General features: G+C 39.2%; 1 protein-coding gene across 3 annotated transcripts in view; it reads right to left on the bottom strand.

Moving 5' to 3' along the window:
* ATP7A (ATPase copper transporting alpha) overlaps positions 1-18,273 on the bottom strand; it is a 135,891-nt gene that overhangs the window by 18,439 nt on the left and 99,179 nt on the right. For 2 of the 3 annotated variants that reach the window (XM_030807382.1, XM_030807383.1), the window contains 9 exons: positions 17,210-17,286; positions 16,781-17,006; positions 15,350-15,583; positions 13,708-13,799; positions 12,583-12,710; positions 8,077-8,231; positions 7,394-7,528; positions 2,494-2,688; positions 361-543 (listed from right to left, as the gene is read on the bottom strand). In XM_030807382.1, coding sequence (XP_030663242.1) covers positions 361-543; positions 2,494-2,688; positions 7,394-7,528; positions 8,077-8,231; positions 12,583-12,710; positions 13,708-13,799; positions 15,350-15,583; positions 16,781-17,006; positions 17,210-17,286 — 1,425 coding nt within the window. The remainder of the gene's footprint in view (positions 1-360; positions 544-2,493; positions 2,689-7,393; positions 7,529-8,076; positions 8,232-12,582; positions 12,711-13,707; positions 13,800-15,349; positions 15,584-16,780; positions 17,007-17,209; positions 17,287-18,273) is intronic. The other variant, XM_030807384.1, reaches the window with a different exon arrangement.

Here is an 18,273-nt window from a genome sequence, read left to right as displayed (position 1 = left end):
ACAGTTGTTAAACTTTGGAGAGAGGAATTATGGAAGGGGGCAGGGAATGAGGTTTACAATTTTCATTATGTAATTCTCTGAACTATCTGAATTGTCCTACCACAAATATGTATAACTTCTATTTTAATTTTTTATGTCAGTAGGAGTTATCTGTGTGATAGGATTATAGTTCATTTGTTTTCATCTGTATACTTGTCTGTATGAAGAAATGAGTTACATACAATTAAATGAGAAAATACAAGTCTTTTTAGCCTCATAGCAACTATATATGCAAATCACAGTCAAACACCAGTCTGGATTTGATTTGGGGAATTCCTACAGGAGATGGCTACACTAATAAACAAGAGGAAAAAAATGTACCTGTTTGCAGTATTTGGTTATGGCTGCTCCTAGAGGGTGTTCACTGTTACTTTCAGCAGTTCCCACAATGGCCAAGATTTTATGGTGTGATATTCTGTTACTTTCCGTTAGAACCTTTACTTGATTCACTACTGGGGTTCCATGAGTAATGGTTCCAGTCTTATCAAATACCACTACCTTTACCTGTAAAAAAATTAAGATACAATGATGTGATGATCCTCCACATCACCTTTCCGGAAATAAGAAAAAGGTCTGTTTTGACAAACAGATGACTATTTAGTTTCTTAGTAAACTGACCTTTGACTTAATTTGACTTAAAAAACTGATGGTCTTCGGGAAAATAAAAGAAGAAATACTGTTAGTTATACACAACAGCTCTCCTCCACCAATGTTGAATTGTTTGTTCATGCTAAATAACTGTGAATATATGTTAAACAACTAGAGCTAATTTTTAAGGGTTGACTGTTAATAGGTAATTAAGAGATGCCTCTAGTGCCTCAAGGTAAAAAAGAAAGGCTTTCAATATAATGAATTAAAGATCTGATGAGGAAATCTAAGCAGTAGGGAAATGATTATAAGAATAAAGGTAAATGGCCAGGTGTGGTGGCTCAAGCCTATAATCCCAGCACTTTCGGAGGCTGAGGTGGGTGGATCACCTGAGGTCAGGAGATCGAGACCAGCCTGGCCAACATGGTGAAACCCCGTCTCTACTAATAATAAAAAGTTAGCTGGGCGTGGTGGTGCATGCCTGTAATCCCAGCTACTCGGGAGGTTGAGGCAGGAGAATCGCTGGAACTTGGTGGGTGGAGGTTGCAGTGAGCCAAGATCGCACCACTGCACTCCAGCCTGGGCCACAGAGTGAGACTTCATCTCAAAAAAAAAAAAAAAAAAAGAAAAAGAAAGAAAAGAAAAATAAACCAACAAAGTATGATTCTGGACAGGGGAAAATAGCTGTAAAGCACATTATTGAGACAACTGAGGAAACTGAAATATGGACTACAGATCAGATAACAGCGTATCAATATTAATTTATTGATTTTGATAGTTGTACTATGGTTACATAAGAGAATGTCCTTATTCTTAGGAAAAGAGCCCAATGACTGCAGTAAAGGGCATATAGGAATTCTTTGTACTACTCTTGCAACATTTTTTTTTTTTTTTGAGACGGAGTCTCGCTCAGTCACCCCAGCTGGAGTGCAGTGGCGCGATCTCAGCTCACTGCAACCCCTACCTTCCGGGTTCAAGCGATTCTCCTGCCTCAGCCTCCTGAGTAGTTGGGATTATAGGTGAGCCACCTTGCCCAGCTAATTTTTGTATTTTTAGTAGAGACGGGATTTTACCATGTTGGTCAGGCTGGTCTCAAACTCCTGACCTCGTGATACGCCTGCCTCAGCCTCCCAAAGTGCTGGGATTACAGGTGTGAGCCACTGCACCAGGCTAGTCTTGCAACTTTTAAGTTTGAAATTATATCAAAATTTAAAATGTCTATAAAAATTACTAGCCTGTATTCTCTGGCGAAGTGAGTTTCCAGATTTGTTCTAAGATATGTTCTATGTTTACTACATACCTCTGTATATAGCTAGCTTACATCCTCATAATAAGAACATACTAGTAGAAACATGGTTTTAGTTGAAGTCAAGTAGCTTTGAGATGATTATGGAAATCCTAATATGAGATCAGAGATAGGATTATATTCCTAAAGTCATAGCTGCAAACTGTCGGCTGGTGGCAGCAAAGGCAAAGAAACGGCACTGTAATTGAAGGTCCCAGTGAAGAAAACAAGTCACACACAAATAGGTTAGAAGGCTGCTGGAGTTTGGCAAATTTTCCTGGGCAAATACCTATTCTGTCTTTCTGCCATAAAGACTAGTCTAGTCTGAGTTAGGATAGGAGTCCAGGTTTTCCACATTAGGGTCTGCTCTAATAGAATAGGCCTGGAGTAGTTTTAGGACTCTTAGGTAACTAAGGCCAATCTGAAGCAGAACCAAAATAACACCTTTCCTACCTCAAATCTCTGGATAGTAGCAGCTCAGCTCATGGACCATAGAGAAATAATTTAGGAGTATGTGTTTCTCAACAGGGGTGCTACTGATAGTTCGGTGGTACAGGTTTTAGTTCTGGGGACTGTCTTACCTTATGAGCCATCTCCAATGGCTCTCCACCTTTTATTAGTATGCCATTTTGAGCACCTACTCCTGTACCCACCATCACAGCAGTTGGAGTGGCCAGTCCCAGTGAACAGGGACATGCAATACACAGAACTGTGATAGAGGCTTGGAAAGCAAATCGTATTATCGTTTCTGTTCGGGAGATACTTCTATTGTAGCCCTTTAGAAGAAAGCCATAAATTTTGGTTATTGATTTAGAGCTGTACAAAACAAAAGAAACAAAACTTAACACTATTTAAATAAAACCACAATTTAAAAAGTGACATATCCTACCTAGCTGCCTACATATATTTTTTAGTTACAGGTAAGAAAACACTTTCTTTCTTTTATGAATATAAGAAATTCGGACATACTGAGATTCTAGAATTACAAACTATGGACTGAATATAAGGGCTCCATATTGAGAATGAATGTTTTTATTAGAAATCTTCAGAAATAGCTGCAAATGTGAGACATAATTTTCAAAAAATTTGATACTGAATAAACAGAATTCTCAATCCCTGTATAGTAAAACCATAATTCTGCCTTTCACACTATTCTTGAAAGACAATGAAAAAGAATCACATGGCATGCAAAGGGACCTTAGTCATATTTCAACAAAATCCTTTTGGACATAACAATGTGAACCAAGTATATCTGCTAATTAAGCTCTTAGTGACGTTCAGTGTTTGCTCATGTGGGAAAAATATAATTGGTAGCTTTAGAAGAAATCTAAGACATCCTGAACTCATGAGAAAAATTCCTGAAGGAAACACGTTCCAAGCTACTTGCTGGCCTGTGCACGGGTTCACATCTGTAATCCCAGTGCTTTTGGAGGCTAAGGCAGGAGGATCATTTGAGGCCAGGAGTTTGAGACCATCCTGGGCAACATGGGAAGACCTCATCTCTACAAAAACATTTTTGAAAACTTAGCCAGGTATGGCCAGGCACGGTGGCTCATGCCTGTAATCCCAGCACTTTGGGAGGCCGAGGTGGGTGGATCACCTGAGGTCGGGAGTTCAAGACCAGCCTGGCCAACATGGTGAAACCCTGTCTCTACTAAAAATACAAAAATTAGCCAGGCATGGTGGTGTGCACCTGTAATCCCAGCTACTTGGGAGGCTGAGGCAGGAGAATTGATTGAACCCAGGAGGTGGAAGTTTCACTGAGCCTAGATCGCGCCATTGAACTGCAGCCTGGGCAACAAGAACAAAACTCCGTCTCAAAAAAAAAAAAAAAATCTCTGCTCCTGATGACAAGATTCTATACCTAGAAAACCATAAAGATTTCTCCAAAAGACTCACAGACCAGATAAACTACTTCAGTAAAGTTTCAGGGTATAAAATCAACATACAAAAATTATTAGCATTTCTATACACCAACAACGTCCAACTTGAGAACCAAATCAAGAACTCAATCCCATTTACAATAATCACACACAAAACATACCTAGGAATACATTTAACCGAGGAGGTGAAAGATCTCTACAAAGAGAAGCATAAAACACTGATGAAAGAAACTGAAGAAGACACAAACAAATGGAAAAACATTCCATGCCCATGGACTGGAAGCATTAATATTATTAAAACTACCATACTGTCCAAAGCAATCTATAGATTCAACGCAATTCCTATAAAACTACTGATGTCCTCTGTCAGAAGAGGACAGAATTAAAAGACAGAATTAAAAAAGCAATCCTAAATTTCATATGGAAAAAGAACCTAAATAGCCGAAGCAATCCTAAGCAAAAAGAATAAAACTAGAGGCATCACATTACTCGACTTCAAATTATACTAAAAGACTATAGTAATCAAAACAGCATGGTATTGATACAAAAATAGATATGTAGATCAATTGAACAAAATAGAGAACCCAGAAATAAAGCCACACACCTACAACCAACTGGTCTTCAACAAAGTTGACAAAAACAAACAATGGGGAAAGGACACCCTATTCCATATATGGTGCTGGGAAAACTAGCTAGCCATATGCAGAAGAATGAAACTGGACTCATATCTCTCACCATATAAAAAAATTAACTCAGGATAGATTGAAGACTTAGATGTCAAACTATAAAAACCCCAAGAAAACCTAGGAAAAACTCTTCTATACATTATCCTAGGGAAAGAATTTATGACTAAGACCTCAAAAACAATTGCAACAAAACCAAAAATTAATAAAGGAGATTTAATTAAACGAAAGAGCTTCTGCACAACAAAAGAAACAACCAACAGAATAAACACAGAACCTACAGAATGGGAGAAAATATTTGCAAAGTATGCATCCAGCAAAGGACTAATATCTAGACTCTATACGAAACTTAAACAAATCAATAAGGATAAAACAACCCTATTTAAAAGTGGGCAAAGGGCATAAATAGACACCTCTCAAAAGAAGACATACAAGTGATCAAAAAACACATGAAAAAATACTCAACATCACTAATCATCAGGGAAACGCAAATTAAAACCACAATGAAATACCCCTTCACACCAGTCAGAATGGCTATAAAGTCAAAAAATAACAGATGTTGGCAACGATGCAGAGAAGAGGGAACACTTATATACTGTTGGTGGGAATGTAAATCAGTTCAACCTCTATGGAAAACAGTCTGGAGATTTCTCCAAGAACTTAAAATAGAACTACCATTTAACCCAGCAATCCCACTACTGGATATCTACCCAAAGGATTTTCTTTTATTTATTTTAAATTGTTTTATCAAAAGACAACTGCATGTGTGTGTTTATCACAGCACTCTTCACAATAGCAAAGACATGGAGTCACCCAGGTGCCCATCAATGGTGGACTGGATAATGGAAATGTACTACATATACACCATGGAATACTATGCAGCCATAAAAAAGAAAGAAATCATGTCCTTTGCGTAGCATAGGTGAAGCTGGAGGCCATTATCCTAAGTGAATTAATGTAGGGACAGAAAATCAAATACCGCATGTTCTCACTTATAAGCAGGAGCTAAACAATGGCTACACATAGACATAAAGATGGAATCAATGTGCAGTGGGGCTTCCAAACGGTGAGAAGAAGGGAGGGGGGCAAGGGATGAAAAACTATTTACTGAGTACTATGTTCACTATTTGGGAGATGGGGTCACCATAAGCCTAAACCCCAGCATCACCCAATATACCCATGTAATAAACAATATATCCATGGACCGGGCACAATGGCTCATGCCTGTTATCCCAGCACTTTGGGAGGCTGAGGCAGGTGGATCACCTGAGGTCAGGAATTTGAGACCAGCCTGACCAACATGGCAAAATCCCATCTCTACTAAAAATACAAAAATTAGCCGGGCATGGTGGCATAAGCCTGTAATCCCAGCTACTTGGGAGGCTGAGGCATGAGAATCACTTGAACCTGGGAGGTGGAAGTTGCAGTGAGCCGAGATCATGCCACTGCACTCCAGCGTGGGCAACAGAGCAAGACTCTGTCGCAAAAAATAAATAAATAAATAAACCTGCACATGTACCTCCTGAATAAAAAATAAAATAAATAAACACGACTAAGTAAGACTTTATTTACTTTGAGTAGGAGTCTCGCTCTGTTGCCCAGGCTGGAGTACATTAGTGCAATCATGGCTCACTGCAGCTCTTATCAGTAATAGTTTTACAGTGTTAGGTTCTTATTAAGTTCTCAAATACTTAAATATTCATCCAAGAATTATAGATCTATATAGAAACACAGCTGGAAGGGGCTTTCATAGATTTCTAGGCTTGTGCTTCCATAAACTTCATATATGTATACATGTTGTTATAGAAAAAGAACAGATTCTTGTCAAATGACCAGGGAAGATTAGGTTTGCAGACACTTTGAAGGGTGAGGGGGAAAGGAATTTATTGGCCAAAAAGGAAAAACAACTCGGCAAAATGAGATTGAGTCCTGTTAACAGGCTCTCCACCTCACCGATTGAACCCCAGGTACCACCCAGGAACAGGACAGTCCAGACTCCTCCCCTATACAAACGGAGTGAACTTCCTGGGGCCCCACCCCATCCTCCCAGTGCGTAGGTGGACATTATTTAGAAAGAATCAGTCGGGGGTAGGGGAGTAGGGCAGGCTTCATCTGGGACCAGCAGTCCGGTTTTTCAACCTTCAGGATGTTTTAGGCTTGAAGGTTTTCAACCTTCAGGGGTTTCACAGGGGGACCCTTGGCTGTCACGTGCATTTGTCAATATGTTAGATGCTTTCACCTATACTAATTCCAATCCTGTATCTTAGGTATTATTTTCCCTATTTTACAGATAAGAGAACTGAGGATAGTAAAACTTACATGACTTAAAGTTTCTATATCTAATTTGAGGCACAGTCCAGTTCTACTTTACCACTTTACAACACCATATACAGCATCAGAGAACTAGATGAGTAGACACTAATAATATCTTATATTTGTAAAGCATTTAATAAATTACAAATTATTTCTAATATATTATTTAACCTTCACAACAACCTTAAGTTACACAAAATGGGTATTATTAAAACCTTACTTTATAGTTGAGGAAACTGAAGCTCAGAGAGCAATTAAGTAGTCTAAGATCACATTGACAGTAAACGACAGAGCTGAAATCCTGAGGTTTTCCTCAATATATCTGTAGTCCTTTGTGAAAGCAAAACCATGTCAGAAATGAGACTAAGCATAACATGTAGAAGTTTGGTATTTGCTTTTGGAAAATCACAACTCATAATAAAATTTTTTTTCCAAAAGGAAATTTTTTATATTTATAAAAATGCAAATATTATTCTTATCACCCTCCCACTCCAAACCTTTAAAGATCCTGGTAATTATTAAAGTTATTTCCAATGAATTACTAATGCAAAAGACTCACAAATTGTTCTGCATATGGTAAAGAGTTATTATAAGTCACTTACAGGAAAGTAGGTTTCCACAATTTCAAAATTCAGAAATCCAATTACAATCCATACCAAGAGGGTGGCAATGGAAACAAAAACAATAAAAGGAACAAAATAGCCACTGAGTTTGTCTGCAAACTGCTGGATAGGAGCCTAGAATTTAAAATAATAATAATAAGAAGAAGAAGAAGAAGAAGAAGCATATCAAAGTCTTTTCTGTTACTGAATGCAGTGTATATTTAGTAGTTAGCACAAATAGAAATATTTTAACAAACTTCATGTTAATGGCCAGGTGTGGTGGCTCACACTTCCCAACACTTTGAGAGACTAAGGCAGGATGACAGCTTGAGTCCAGGAGTTCGAGACCATCCTGGGCAACTTAGGGAGACCCTGTTTCTATAAAAAATTTTTTTTAATTAGCTGGGTGTGGTGGCATGTGCCCACACACAGTCCCAGCTACTCGGGAGGCTGAGGCAGAAGGATCGATTGAACTTAGGAGGTCAAGGGTGCAGTGAGCCATGATAGTGCCACTGCACTCCAGCCTGGACAACAGAGTGAGACCCTATCTCAAAACAAAAACAAACGAACTCCAAATTAATGCAACTAAAATTTTTATTGGAAAACGTAAAAACCAGGTGAAGATTTATACTGAGAAGGCTTTAAAGAAAATAGTTTGTGTTTCTCCTAGGGAGTTAAGTTACCTTTGAGGTTTGTGCCTCTTCCACAAGTTTGACAATTTGAGAAAGGGTTGTGTCTGCTCCAACATGTGTTGCGCAGATAAGCAGTGACCCGTTCTGGTTAATGGAACCAGCAATCACTGTGCTGCCAGGTTTCTTAGCCACAGGCATTGCCTCCCCTGTATGGAGAGTAAAGATAGATTTAAGGAGCATAAATGATCACTATCATGAAACATATCATTATTTGTTACTTGTCAAAAATATCTAGATATAAAATAGAATCTGAACAAATGCCTAGGTGAAAGTTGCTTTCCCTTTTTCCTTATATCAGTTCTAGGCCAAAGCCAGGAATATAAACCTTGAACTGGAAAAACCTGTATGGTAGCTCTTGTTGGCAGATACTTTTAGAGTTTCACCCTAGTCCTAGAACATCGGTTCTTAACCTGTTCTCAAGGAACATTTAGAAATGTGGGAGGGAGTTTTCGTTTGTAATAATGACTGCACGGGATGGGGAAGGGGGTGCTACTACCTCGATTTAGTATGCCAGTGCCAGGGTCAGGGGCACTGAATTGTACTACAGTGTGTAAGAGAGTCCCCCAGAACTAAGAATTGCCCCATCCAAACTGGCAATAGCACCCCTATTGAGAAACACACAGTCTCGTTGGGCACAGTGGCTCATGCCTGTAATCCTAGCACTTTGGGAGGCTGAGGCAGACAGATGGCTTGAGCTCAGGAGTTCGAGACTGGGCAACATGGCAAAACCCGATCTCTACAAAAAAATACAAAAGTTAGCCAGGCATGGTGGCATGCGCCTGTAGTCCCAGGTACGTGGGAGGCTGAGGTGGGAGGATTGTTTGAGCCTGGGAGGCAGAGGTTGCCATGAGTCAAGACTGTGCCACTGCACTCCAGCTTGGGTGACAGGGTAAGACCCTGTCTCAAAAAAAAAAAAAAAAAAAAAAGGAAGAAAGAAAGAAACACACAGTACTAAATTATTTCCACATGGTTCATAAACTGAGCTTCTTCTAGGACTATCAGAGAGTTGAGATGGGAAAGGTATCATTTTGATTCTGCTTCAGATTGGCCTTAGTTACCTAAAATTTCTAAAACTATGCCAGGCCTATTCCCTTAGAGTAGACCCTGATGTGGAAAACCTGGACTCGTGTCATAGCTCAGATTAGACCAGTCTTTATAGTAGGAAGGGCAGAATAGGTATTTGCCCAGGAAAATTTGCCAAAGTCCATCAAGTCTACAGGAAACTGAGACAACTTCCTTTGGTTATGCATGCTAGTAGCTAATAATCTCCAGTGATAAAAGCCTTCAATAGTTGATACGGTTTGGCTCTGTGTCCCCACCCAAGTTTCATCTCTAATTGTAATCCCCACATGTTGAGGGAGGGATCTATAATCCCCACATGTCAAGGGAGGGAGGTGATTGAGTCATGTGGGGGCATTTCCCTCATGCTGTTCTTGCGATGAGTGAGTTTTCACAAGATCTGATGGTTTTATAAGTGTCTGGCATTTCCCCTGCTGGCATTTCTCTCTACTGTTGCCTTATGAAGAAGGTCCTTATGAAGAAGGCCCCCTTCACCTTCTGCCAAGATTTTAAGTTTCCTGAGGGCTTCCCAGTCATGCAGAACTGTGAATCAATTAAATCTCCTTCCTTCATAAATTACCCAGTGTTGAGTATTTCTTTAGAGCAGTGTGAAAACTGACTAATGTAGTAAATTGAGTAAGTTGTTACCACAGGGAGTAGGACACTGCTATAAAGATACTTGAAAACAGGGAAGCGACTTTGGAACTGGGTAATGGGCAGAGGCTGGAACAGTTTGGAGGGCTCAGAAAAAGACAGGAAAATGTGGGAAAGTTTGGAACTTCATAGAAACCTGTTGAATGGTTTTAGGTATTTTTGTTTTTTGTTTTTGTAACAGAGTTTCGCACTTCTTGCCCAGGCTGGAGTGCAATGGCACAATCTCGGCTCACTGCAACCCCTGCTTCTTGAGTTCAAGTGATTCTTCTGCCTCAGCCTCCCAAGTAGCTAGGATTACAGGCATGCTCCACCACACCCGGCTAATTTTATATTTTTAGTAGAGACGGGGTTTCACCATGTTGGTCAGGCTGGTCTCAAACTCCAGACCTTAAGCGATCCACCAGCCTCGGCCTCCCAAAGTGCTGGGATTACAGGCATGAGCCACTGTGCCCAGCCAAACTTGTTGAATGGTTTTGATCAAAATGCTGACAGTGATGTGAACAATGAAGTCCAAGCTGAGGTGGTCTCAGATGGAGATGAGGAACTTATTGGGAACTGGAGTAAAGGTCCCTCACGCTATGCTTTAGAAAAGAGATGGATGGTGGCTGGGCGCGGTGGCTCACGCCTGTAATCCCAGCACTTTGGGAGGCCGAGGCAGGCTGATCACAAGGTCAGGAGATCGAGACCATCCTGGCTAACACAGTGAAACCCTGTCTCTACTAAAAAATACAAAAAATTAGCCAGGTGTGGTGGCAGGTGCCTGTAGTCCCAGCTACTCAAGCAGCTGAGGCAGGAGAATGGGGTGAACCCGGGAGGCAGAGCTTGCAGTGAGCCGAGATCGTGCCACTGCACTCCAGCCTGGGCGACAGAGTGAGACTCCGTCTCAAAAAAAAAAAAAAAAGAAAAAAGAAAAAAGATGGGTGGCATTTTTCCCCCACCCTAGAGATCTGTGGAATAGTGAGCTTGAAAGAGATGATTTATGATACCTGGCAGAAGAAATTTTTTAAGCAGCAAAGCATTCAAGACATGACCTGCATTATTCTGAAAGCATTCAGTTTTATGTGTTCCCAAAGAGATGGTTTGAAATTGGACCTTACGTTTAAAAAGGAAGCAAAGCATAAAGGCTTGGAAAATTCACAGCCTGACAATGCAATAGAAAAGAAAAACCCATTTTCTGGGGAGAAATTCAAGCAGGCTGCAGAAATTTGCATAAGTAACAAGGAGCCAAATGTTAATCACCAAGACAATGGGGAAAACATCTCCAGGACATGTCAGAGATCTTGGCAGCAGCCCCTCCCATCACAGGCCCTGAGGCCTAGGAGAAAAAATGATTTTGTGGGCTGGGAACCAGGGCCTCTGATGCTCTGTGCAGCCTCAGTGACATGGTATCCTGCATCCCAGCGGCTTCAGCTCCAGTCATGGCTAAAAGGGGTCAAGGTACAACTCAGGCCATTGCTTCAGAGGGTGCAAGCCCCAAGCCTTGGCAGCTTCCACGTGGTGTTGGGCCTGAAGGTGCACAGAAGTCAAGAACTGAGGTTTGGGAACCTCTGTCTAGATTTCAGAGGATGTATGGAAATGACTGGATGCCCAGGCAGAAGTCTGCTGCAGGGGAGGAGCCATCATGGAAAACCTCTGCTAGGGCAGTGCAGAAGGGAAATGTGAGTTTGGAGCCCCCACACAGAGTCCCCAATGGGGCACTGCCTAGTGGAGCTGTGAGAAGAGGGCCACTATCCTCCAGACCACAGAATGGTAGAGATCCACCAACAGCTTATACTGTGTACCTAGAAAAGCCACAGACACTCAACACCAGCCCGTGAAAGCAGCCAGTGGCAGGGGCTGTACCCTGCAAAGCCACAGGGGTGGATCTGCCCAAGACCTTGGGAGCCCACTTCTTGCATCAGCATGACCTGGATGTGAGACGTGAAGTCAAAGGAAATCATTTTGGAGCTTTAAGATTTAATGACTGCCCCACGGACTTTGGACTTGCATGGGGCCTGTAGCCCCTTTGTTTTGGCCAATTTCTCCCACTTGGAATGGGAGCATTTATCCAATGCCTGTACCCCCACTGTATCTTGGAAGGAACTCGTTTTTTATTTTACAACCTCATAGGTGGAAGGGACTTGCCTTGTCTCAGATGAGACTTTAGATTGTGGACTTTTGAGTTAATGCTGAAATAAGACTTTGGGGGACTGTTGGGAAGGCATGATTGGTTTTGAAATGTGAAAAGACATGACATTTGGGAGGGGTCAAGGGTGGGATGATATGGTTTGGCTCTGTGTCCCCACCCAAATCTCATCTCAAATTGTAATCCCCACATGTCGAGGAGGGGAGGTGATTGAATCAAGGGGGCGGTTTCCCCTATTCTGTTGTCATGATAGTGAGTGAGTTCTCATGAGACCTTATGGTTTTATAAGCATCTGGTATTTCCCCTGCTAGTACTTCTCTCTCCTGCTGCCTTGTGAAGAAGGTCCTTGCTTCCCCTTCTCCTCCACCATGATTACAAGTTTCCTGAGGCCTCCCCAGCCATGCGGAACTGTGAGTCAATTAAACCTCTTGGCTTTATAAATTACCCAGTTTCAGGTATTTTTTTATAGCAATGTGAAAATGGACTAATAGCATAACTAAAGCCACAAAGTAAATCTGAGGAAATTGATTTAATACAGTCTTAAAAGAACATATTCTCTTTGTTCATAATTTAGCTATTCATAGCTTCTACAAAAAGTGCTTCATCTTTCATGTCTATTTTTCTTAACATTTTGGTCATGATCCTTTGAAAGAACATACCTGTGATGAGGGACTCATCTACCATAGAATGTCCTTCAATAACACGACCATCCACTGGAAATTTGCCTCCTGGAACTACTTTAATGATATCTCCACGTTGTACAAGTTCCACATCCACTTGTTCTTCACTGGATATAAGTTAACATAAAAAGCACCATGATAATATGCTTCCTACCCTGACCTCTCCATGTAAGCTCTTTAGTGCACGTCAAGCTTGTGGCTCCATAATTACTACCAATGGAAGCTAGGACCAACATTTAAACTAGGAACTAGTATGTCAGTCTTGCTCACTGTTAGTGAACAGCACAGTAGCTAGCACAAAGTAGGCACTCTATTTTTTTGAACAGTCATTAAATTAAAAATGAAAGTTTAAAAAATAATGTAATGGGTTTCATTTAACTAAAAATGTCTTTATTATGTAACTTTGCCTAAACAATTTTATGAGTATAAAAATGAGAAATACAAAAGACTGAAATCTAATCAAGTCTTTAGCTTTATCTTCCAATTTACAAGTAACATAGGAGTTATAGAACAAGTTAAATGAAACCAAAAGGAAACAAAGGATAAATTCAGATTGTGGGATATTCTACAGAACAACTGATGGCTATTTCTTCAAGTCAATTGTTTTGTGGGAGGAGGGAAGGAAGGACAATGAGAAGAAAGAAGGGAGGTGCTGTTTTAGATTAAAAGAACATAAGCCATATGATAGTCAAATGCTATGATGCATGGATCTTGTTTGAATTCTATTTCAGGCAAAGAGACTTAAAACATTTTGGAGACAACAGGAGAAATGTGAATATGAATTGGGTCTTAGGTGACATTAAGGAATTAATGTTCGTTTTGTTAGGTACAATACGGTAGTATAGTTATATCAGAATGTATCCTTTTTTAGAGATAATACAGAATATTTAGCAGTAAAACAATATGACTGAAATTTGGTTTAATACTATTGCAACAAGACAGACAGACAAAATGGATAGATGAAGTATGGCAAAATGTGGATAATTTTTTTATCTGGGAGACAGATTATGTGAATTCATAATAGTCCTTTTTCTACTTCTGTATATATTTGAAATTTTTTTAAGAAGTTAAAAAAAGAGAAGAGGGAAGAGGGAAGATAAATACCTGAGGAGGATATTATCAGAATCAAGAGTTACAATAGTTGCTTCTGTAGCTTGTAGTGAAATTAGCTTTGCAAGAGCCTCTGATGTTTTGCCCTATAAATTAAAACAAACACATTGAAAATGCTAAGGAAGAAAAAGTTCAGGTCTTAACTAAAATAAAAATACAATCTTTAGCATTTACCCAAAAGACAGCTTTAGGAATATTAATTTGTTTAAAAATTAATATGAAAATGTTTCACTTCAAAATGTTTGAATGTTTCACTTCAAAATGTTTCACTAGAAAATGTTTCACTTCACAAAGACAAAGTACACAAAATATTTTATTTTTTATTTATTTATTTTTTGAGACAGAGTCTCACTCTGTTACCCAGGCTGGAGTGCAGTAGCATGATCTTGGCTCACTGCAACCCCTGCCTCCTGGGTTCAAGCAATTCTCCTGCCTCAGCCTTCCGAGTAGCTGGCATTACAGGCACGTGCCACCATGCCGGCTAATTTTTGTATTTTTAGTAGAGATGGGGTTCATCATGTTGGCCAGGCTGGTCTCAAACTCCTGACCTCGTGATCCACCCACCTCGGCCTCCCAAAGTGCTGGGATTACAGGCATGAGCCACCACGCCCAGCCTAAAAGTACACAAAATATTTTTAAAAGTATTATTAGGTATAATTTACGAAGAAATTGTATAAATTAATAAGAAAAACATGAGGAGCCCAATAAACACACAGGCAAAGAACATACACAGGCAAATCATTCAAAAGGAAATATAAGCATCCGATGATGAAAAAATGTTTATCCCCACCATTAATGGAAGAAACACAAACTAAAGTAACCCTGTAATACCATTTAATGTCTATTAACTTAGCAAGAATTTGTGGGGGATGTAATGCTGGTGAAGTTGTAGTAAAAATACTTCACTGACATACCCCCGCTGGCAAAAACTGTTACAACTTGTACCATGAACCAGAGAAATATTTATGCCCTTTAACCCAGTAAGCACATCCTTTGTAATGTCTTCTAAGATATTAGCTCAATGGAAATGACTATTAGACATGAATATGTTCAATGCAGGATTATCTAAAAATAAAAAATTAGAAACAATCTAATGGTGAAAAACACCTGAATGGTTTAGTAAATTAAAGCAAACTGATGTGACAGACTTAGTCAGAAATATTAGATAATAATCTAGACTGCAAAAATGGGGAAAAACTTTATAGTGTTAAGCATACAAAGTAGTATGAATACTACATTTGCAACTCTGTTAAGTAGAAAGGTATGTAGAATGGAATTAGAAAATGATTTACATTATAGCAAGGGAATATGGGTGAATTTTTTCTATCATTTTAAACCATGTGGTCATGTCAATTTTTCAATTAATAATGTGATGTAAGTAAATAAGCGGTAAGTATTTCTCATTTGTCTCTCTCTTTTAAAATAAACAGACATACTGTACTATCTACAGTATTAATTTCATATTTGGTAAATCTTCTAAACTGATATTTAACTTAAAATATTGCCAAAATGAAAATACGTCTTTCAGTAGATGGTTAACTACATAAAAACATGTATTTCCAATGATTGGCCTAAAAAATACTATGGTCATTTATCCACCCAACATGTTAACAAATGTCACCCTTTCTTACTTTACCTTTGCTATATGTTCCAGCCATCGGCCTAGTGCAATAAACACAAACAGCATAGGGGGTGTGTCAAAGAAAGTAATAGGGTTCACTTTGGCTCTCTCATACATTGCAACTAGAAGAATAACCAAAGAGTAGGCAAATGCAATGGTGGTTGCCAGCACAATCAGTACGTCCATATTTGCTGTCTTATGCTTCAGTGCTTTATAAGCCTGAATGTAGAAGTACCAGCCTCCGAAAAACTGCAATATAGGAATGATAATCATTGAATTTTTAAAAATGCTGAAATTCCATATATATCTCAATAACTTAAAGTATCAATAGTCACTTTCTTTGGCTTTTAGCTAATCCATAAACACTAAAGGGAGATTAAGCCAAAACAATCGTGTTTGTATTTCAATAGATGTACATGCAGAGGGAGGTATTCAAATTGCTGCACAAGCCTGTGGGGCTATCATCTATGATCCAATGGATATTCCATAATACAAGGAAAATCAGATATTTCTTCCTTTTTTTTTTTTTTTTAAAGAGACAGTCTTGCTATGTTGCCCAGGCTGGTCTCAAACTCCTGGCCTCAAGCAATCCTCCTGCCTCAGCCTCCCAAGTAGCTGGGATTACAGGCATGAGCCATCACACCAAGCAGATTTTTCTTTCTGAGGCTAGCAAAAACAAGAACTAGGAAAGGAATTACATTTTCTCAAGAATATTTTTGTGCAAAACTCACCCATCTTTCCAAAACTCAAACTAAGTGGTGTATCACAAGCTATGAAATCTGTTGGCCGTTTTTGTTGGTAAATATAACTGGAAAGCTTATTTCATTAAAACAGAGAAACTAAGATTTTTAAAAAATCATTATTGCCTTTTATAAGGATCAGATAAAGGAAAAGATTTATTTGATAGAAGTATTCTATTCCACAGTAAAAGTTTATCTCAAAAAAAGAGTTTAAAACATACAGAAGGTAATGAACTGAAGTGTCAGGAAGAAATAACAAAAATAAAGTCATTGAGCTGGGTGCAGTGGCTAGTGCCTGGAAGTCCCAGCTACTCAGAAGGCTGAGGCAGAAGGACTGCTTGAGCACAGGAGTTCAAGACTGCAGTGAGCTGTGCTTACACCACTGCATTCCAGCCTGGGTGACAGAGCAAAACCACATCTCTAAAAAAAAAAATAGATAAATAAAAATTGAAAAATAAAATAAAGTTATATACAGTAGCAGATATAAATACCAAATCCAAAAATCTTGAACTCTTTCTTAGGGGTTAAATGGCATCTATTATCTACTTAAATAACTACCCAGTTGAAGATTATTTTTGTAAAGCATATAGCATAAAATGATCAGACTTCTAGCTAACATCAGTTTTGTAGTTGAAAATAAACCCTGCCTGCCAAATTTTGCTTATTTTTCATTATTAACAAATATATTTGCTAACAATTCACTTGCCTGTACAGGTACACACAATAAAAAGGACAGCAAATTCATAACAGACAATCCTGGAAGAATCTGGCGCTCCAGGAACATAGAAGAATGAAGATTGATCATTTCTTCTTTACTCATGTTTTGATTATGGTGAAGAGTTGCAAAGTGGTGGTCCATAACCATCATATATATCATCAGCCCCATTACAGGAATACAAAAAAACAGACTCACAAGAAAAGACCGTCTCCATCTTATATGGAAAAAACAAAAAAAGAAAAATCATGGTCATAAATAGCTAATGGGTAAAGATTCTATGTACTACAGAGAGATATACATTGTGACCATTTCATCCAGTATAAGGATGATATTATAAAAACTGACATGCAAAAAGGATGTTAAATTTGTAATAAGGAGTCAAAATTTGTTTTTTACTGACACTCCAAAAGTACTTACTGTCTTATTTCTCGTTTATGATCTAGGTGACTTGCTGACCGATCCTTCTTGACCAAAGAAGCTTCAAAACCTAAGCTCTAAGGAAATTCATGAGAAAAAATTATTTCACTGAACATATAAATATTGTACAGAGAAATTCTAAGCCATGGTATTGTCATTAAGAACAGTTCAATTACTGAGGGCAAGTCACTCTGGGGAATACAAAGATGAAGATGTGCTTCCTGCTCTTGATTGCATTTGTTTCCAATCTTTCATCAAAGAAATGAATATTTCCTTAATGCTAGTTAATATCTATCCTATATATAACAGTTTAACTCAAGTACAACTGTCCTCAGTAGAGGTTCTCATTAATAGGCCATAAAAGCTAGCACCAGGCCGGGCACAGTGGCTCATGCCTGTAATCCCAGCACTTTGGGAGGCCAAGGCGGGCAAATCACAAGGTCAGGAGCTTGAGAGCAGCCTGGCCAACATGGTAAAACCCCGTCTCTACTAAAAATACAAAAAATTAGCTGGATGTAGTGGCAGGTGCCTGTAATCCCAGCTGCTCGGGAAGCTGAGGCAGGAGAATCGCTTGAACCCAGGAGGCGGAGGTTGCAGTGAGCTGAGATCGCGCCACTGCACTCCAGCCCAGGCGACAAAGTGAGACTCTATCTCAAAAAAAAAAAAAAGCTAGCACCATACTAAACATATTATTCAAGGCCTTGCATATGCAGTATTTAGTCTTGTTTTATCAGAAAAAGAACATGAACATAAATCATTTTCCCCAATAAAACAAAGTATAGAAAGGAAACTACCCCTAAGCAAGACTTATCTGACCGTAGATAGTAATACACATTATATTTCCAACTGCTAGGGGAAATGCTGCCATCTTACATTTGTTGGCGGTGCACAGTGAATAGAACAAGCATGAGCTTTGGAGTCAGAGTAATTAGGCTCAAATCCCAGTTATGAAAGTTACTAGCTATGTGACTTTGGATAAGTAACTTAACTTCTCTTAACCTGGGTTTCCTCACCTCCAAAATCAATATGACCACATTGCTGTGAGAATTAAGGGTTGAAGCTTT

The sequence above is a fragment of the Nomascus leucogenys genome, chromosome X, assembly GCF_006542625.1.
Source record: "Nomascus leucogenys isolate Asia chromosome X, Asia_NLE_v1, whole genome shotgun sequence".
Taxonomy (NCBI): Eukaryota; Metazoa; Chordata; class Mammalia; order Primates; family Hylobatidae; genus Nomascus; species Nomascus leucogenys.
This window is presented reverse-complemented; position numbering and strand designations above follow the sequence as displayed.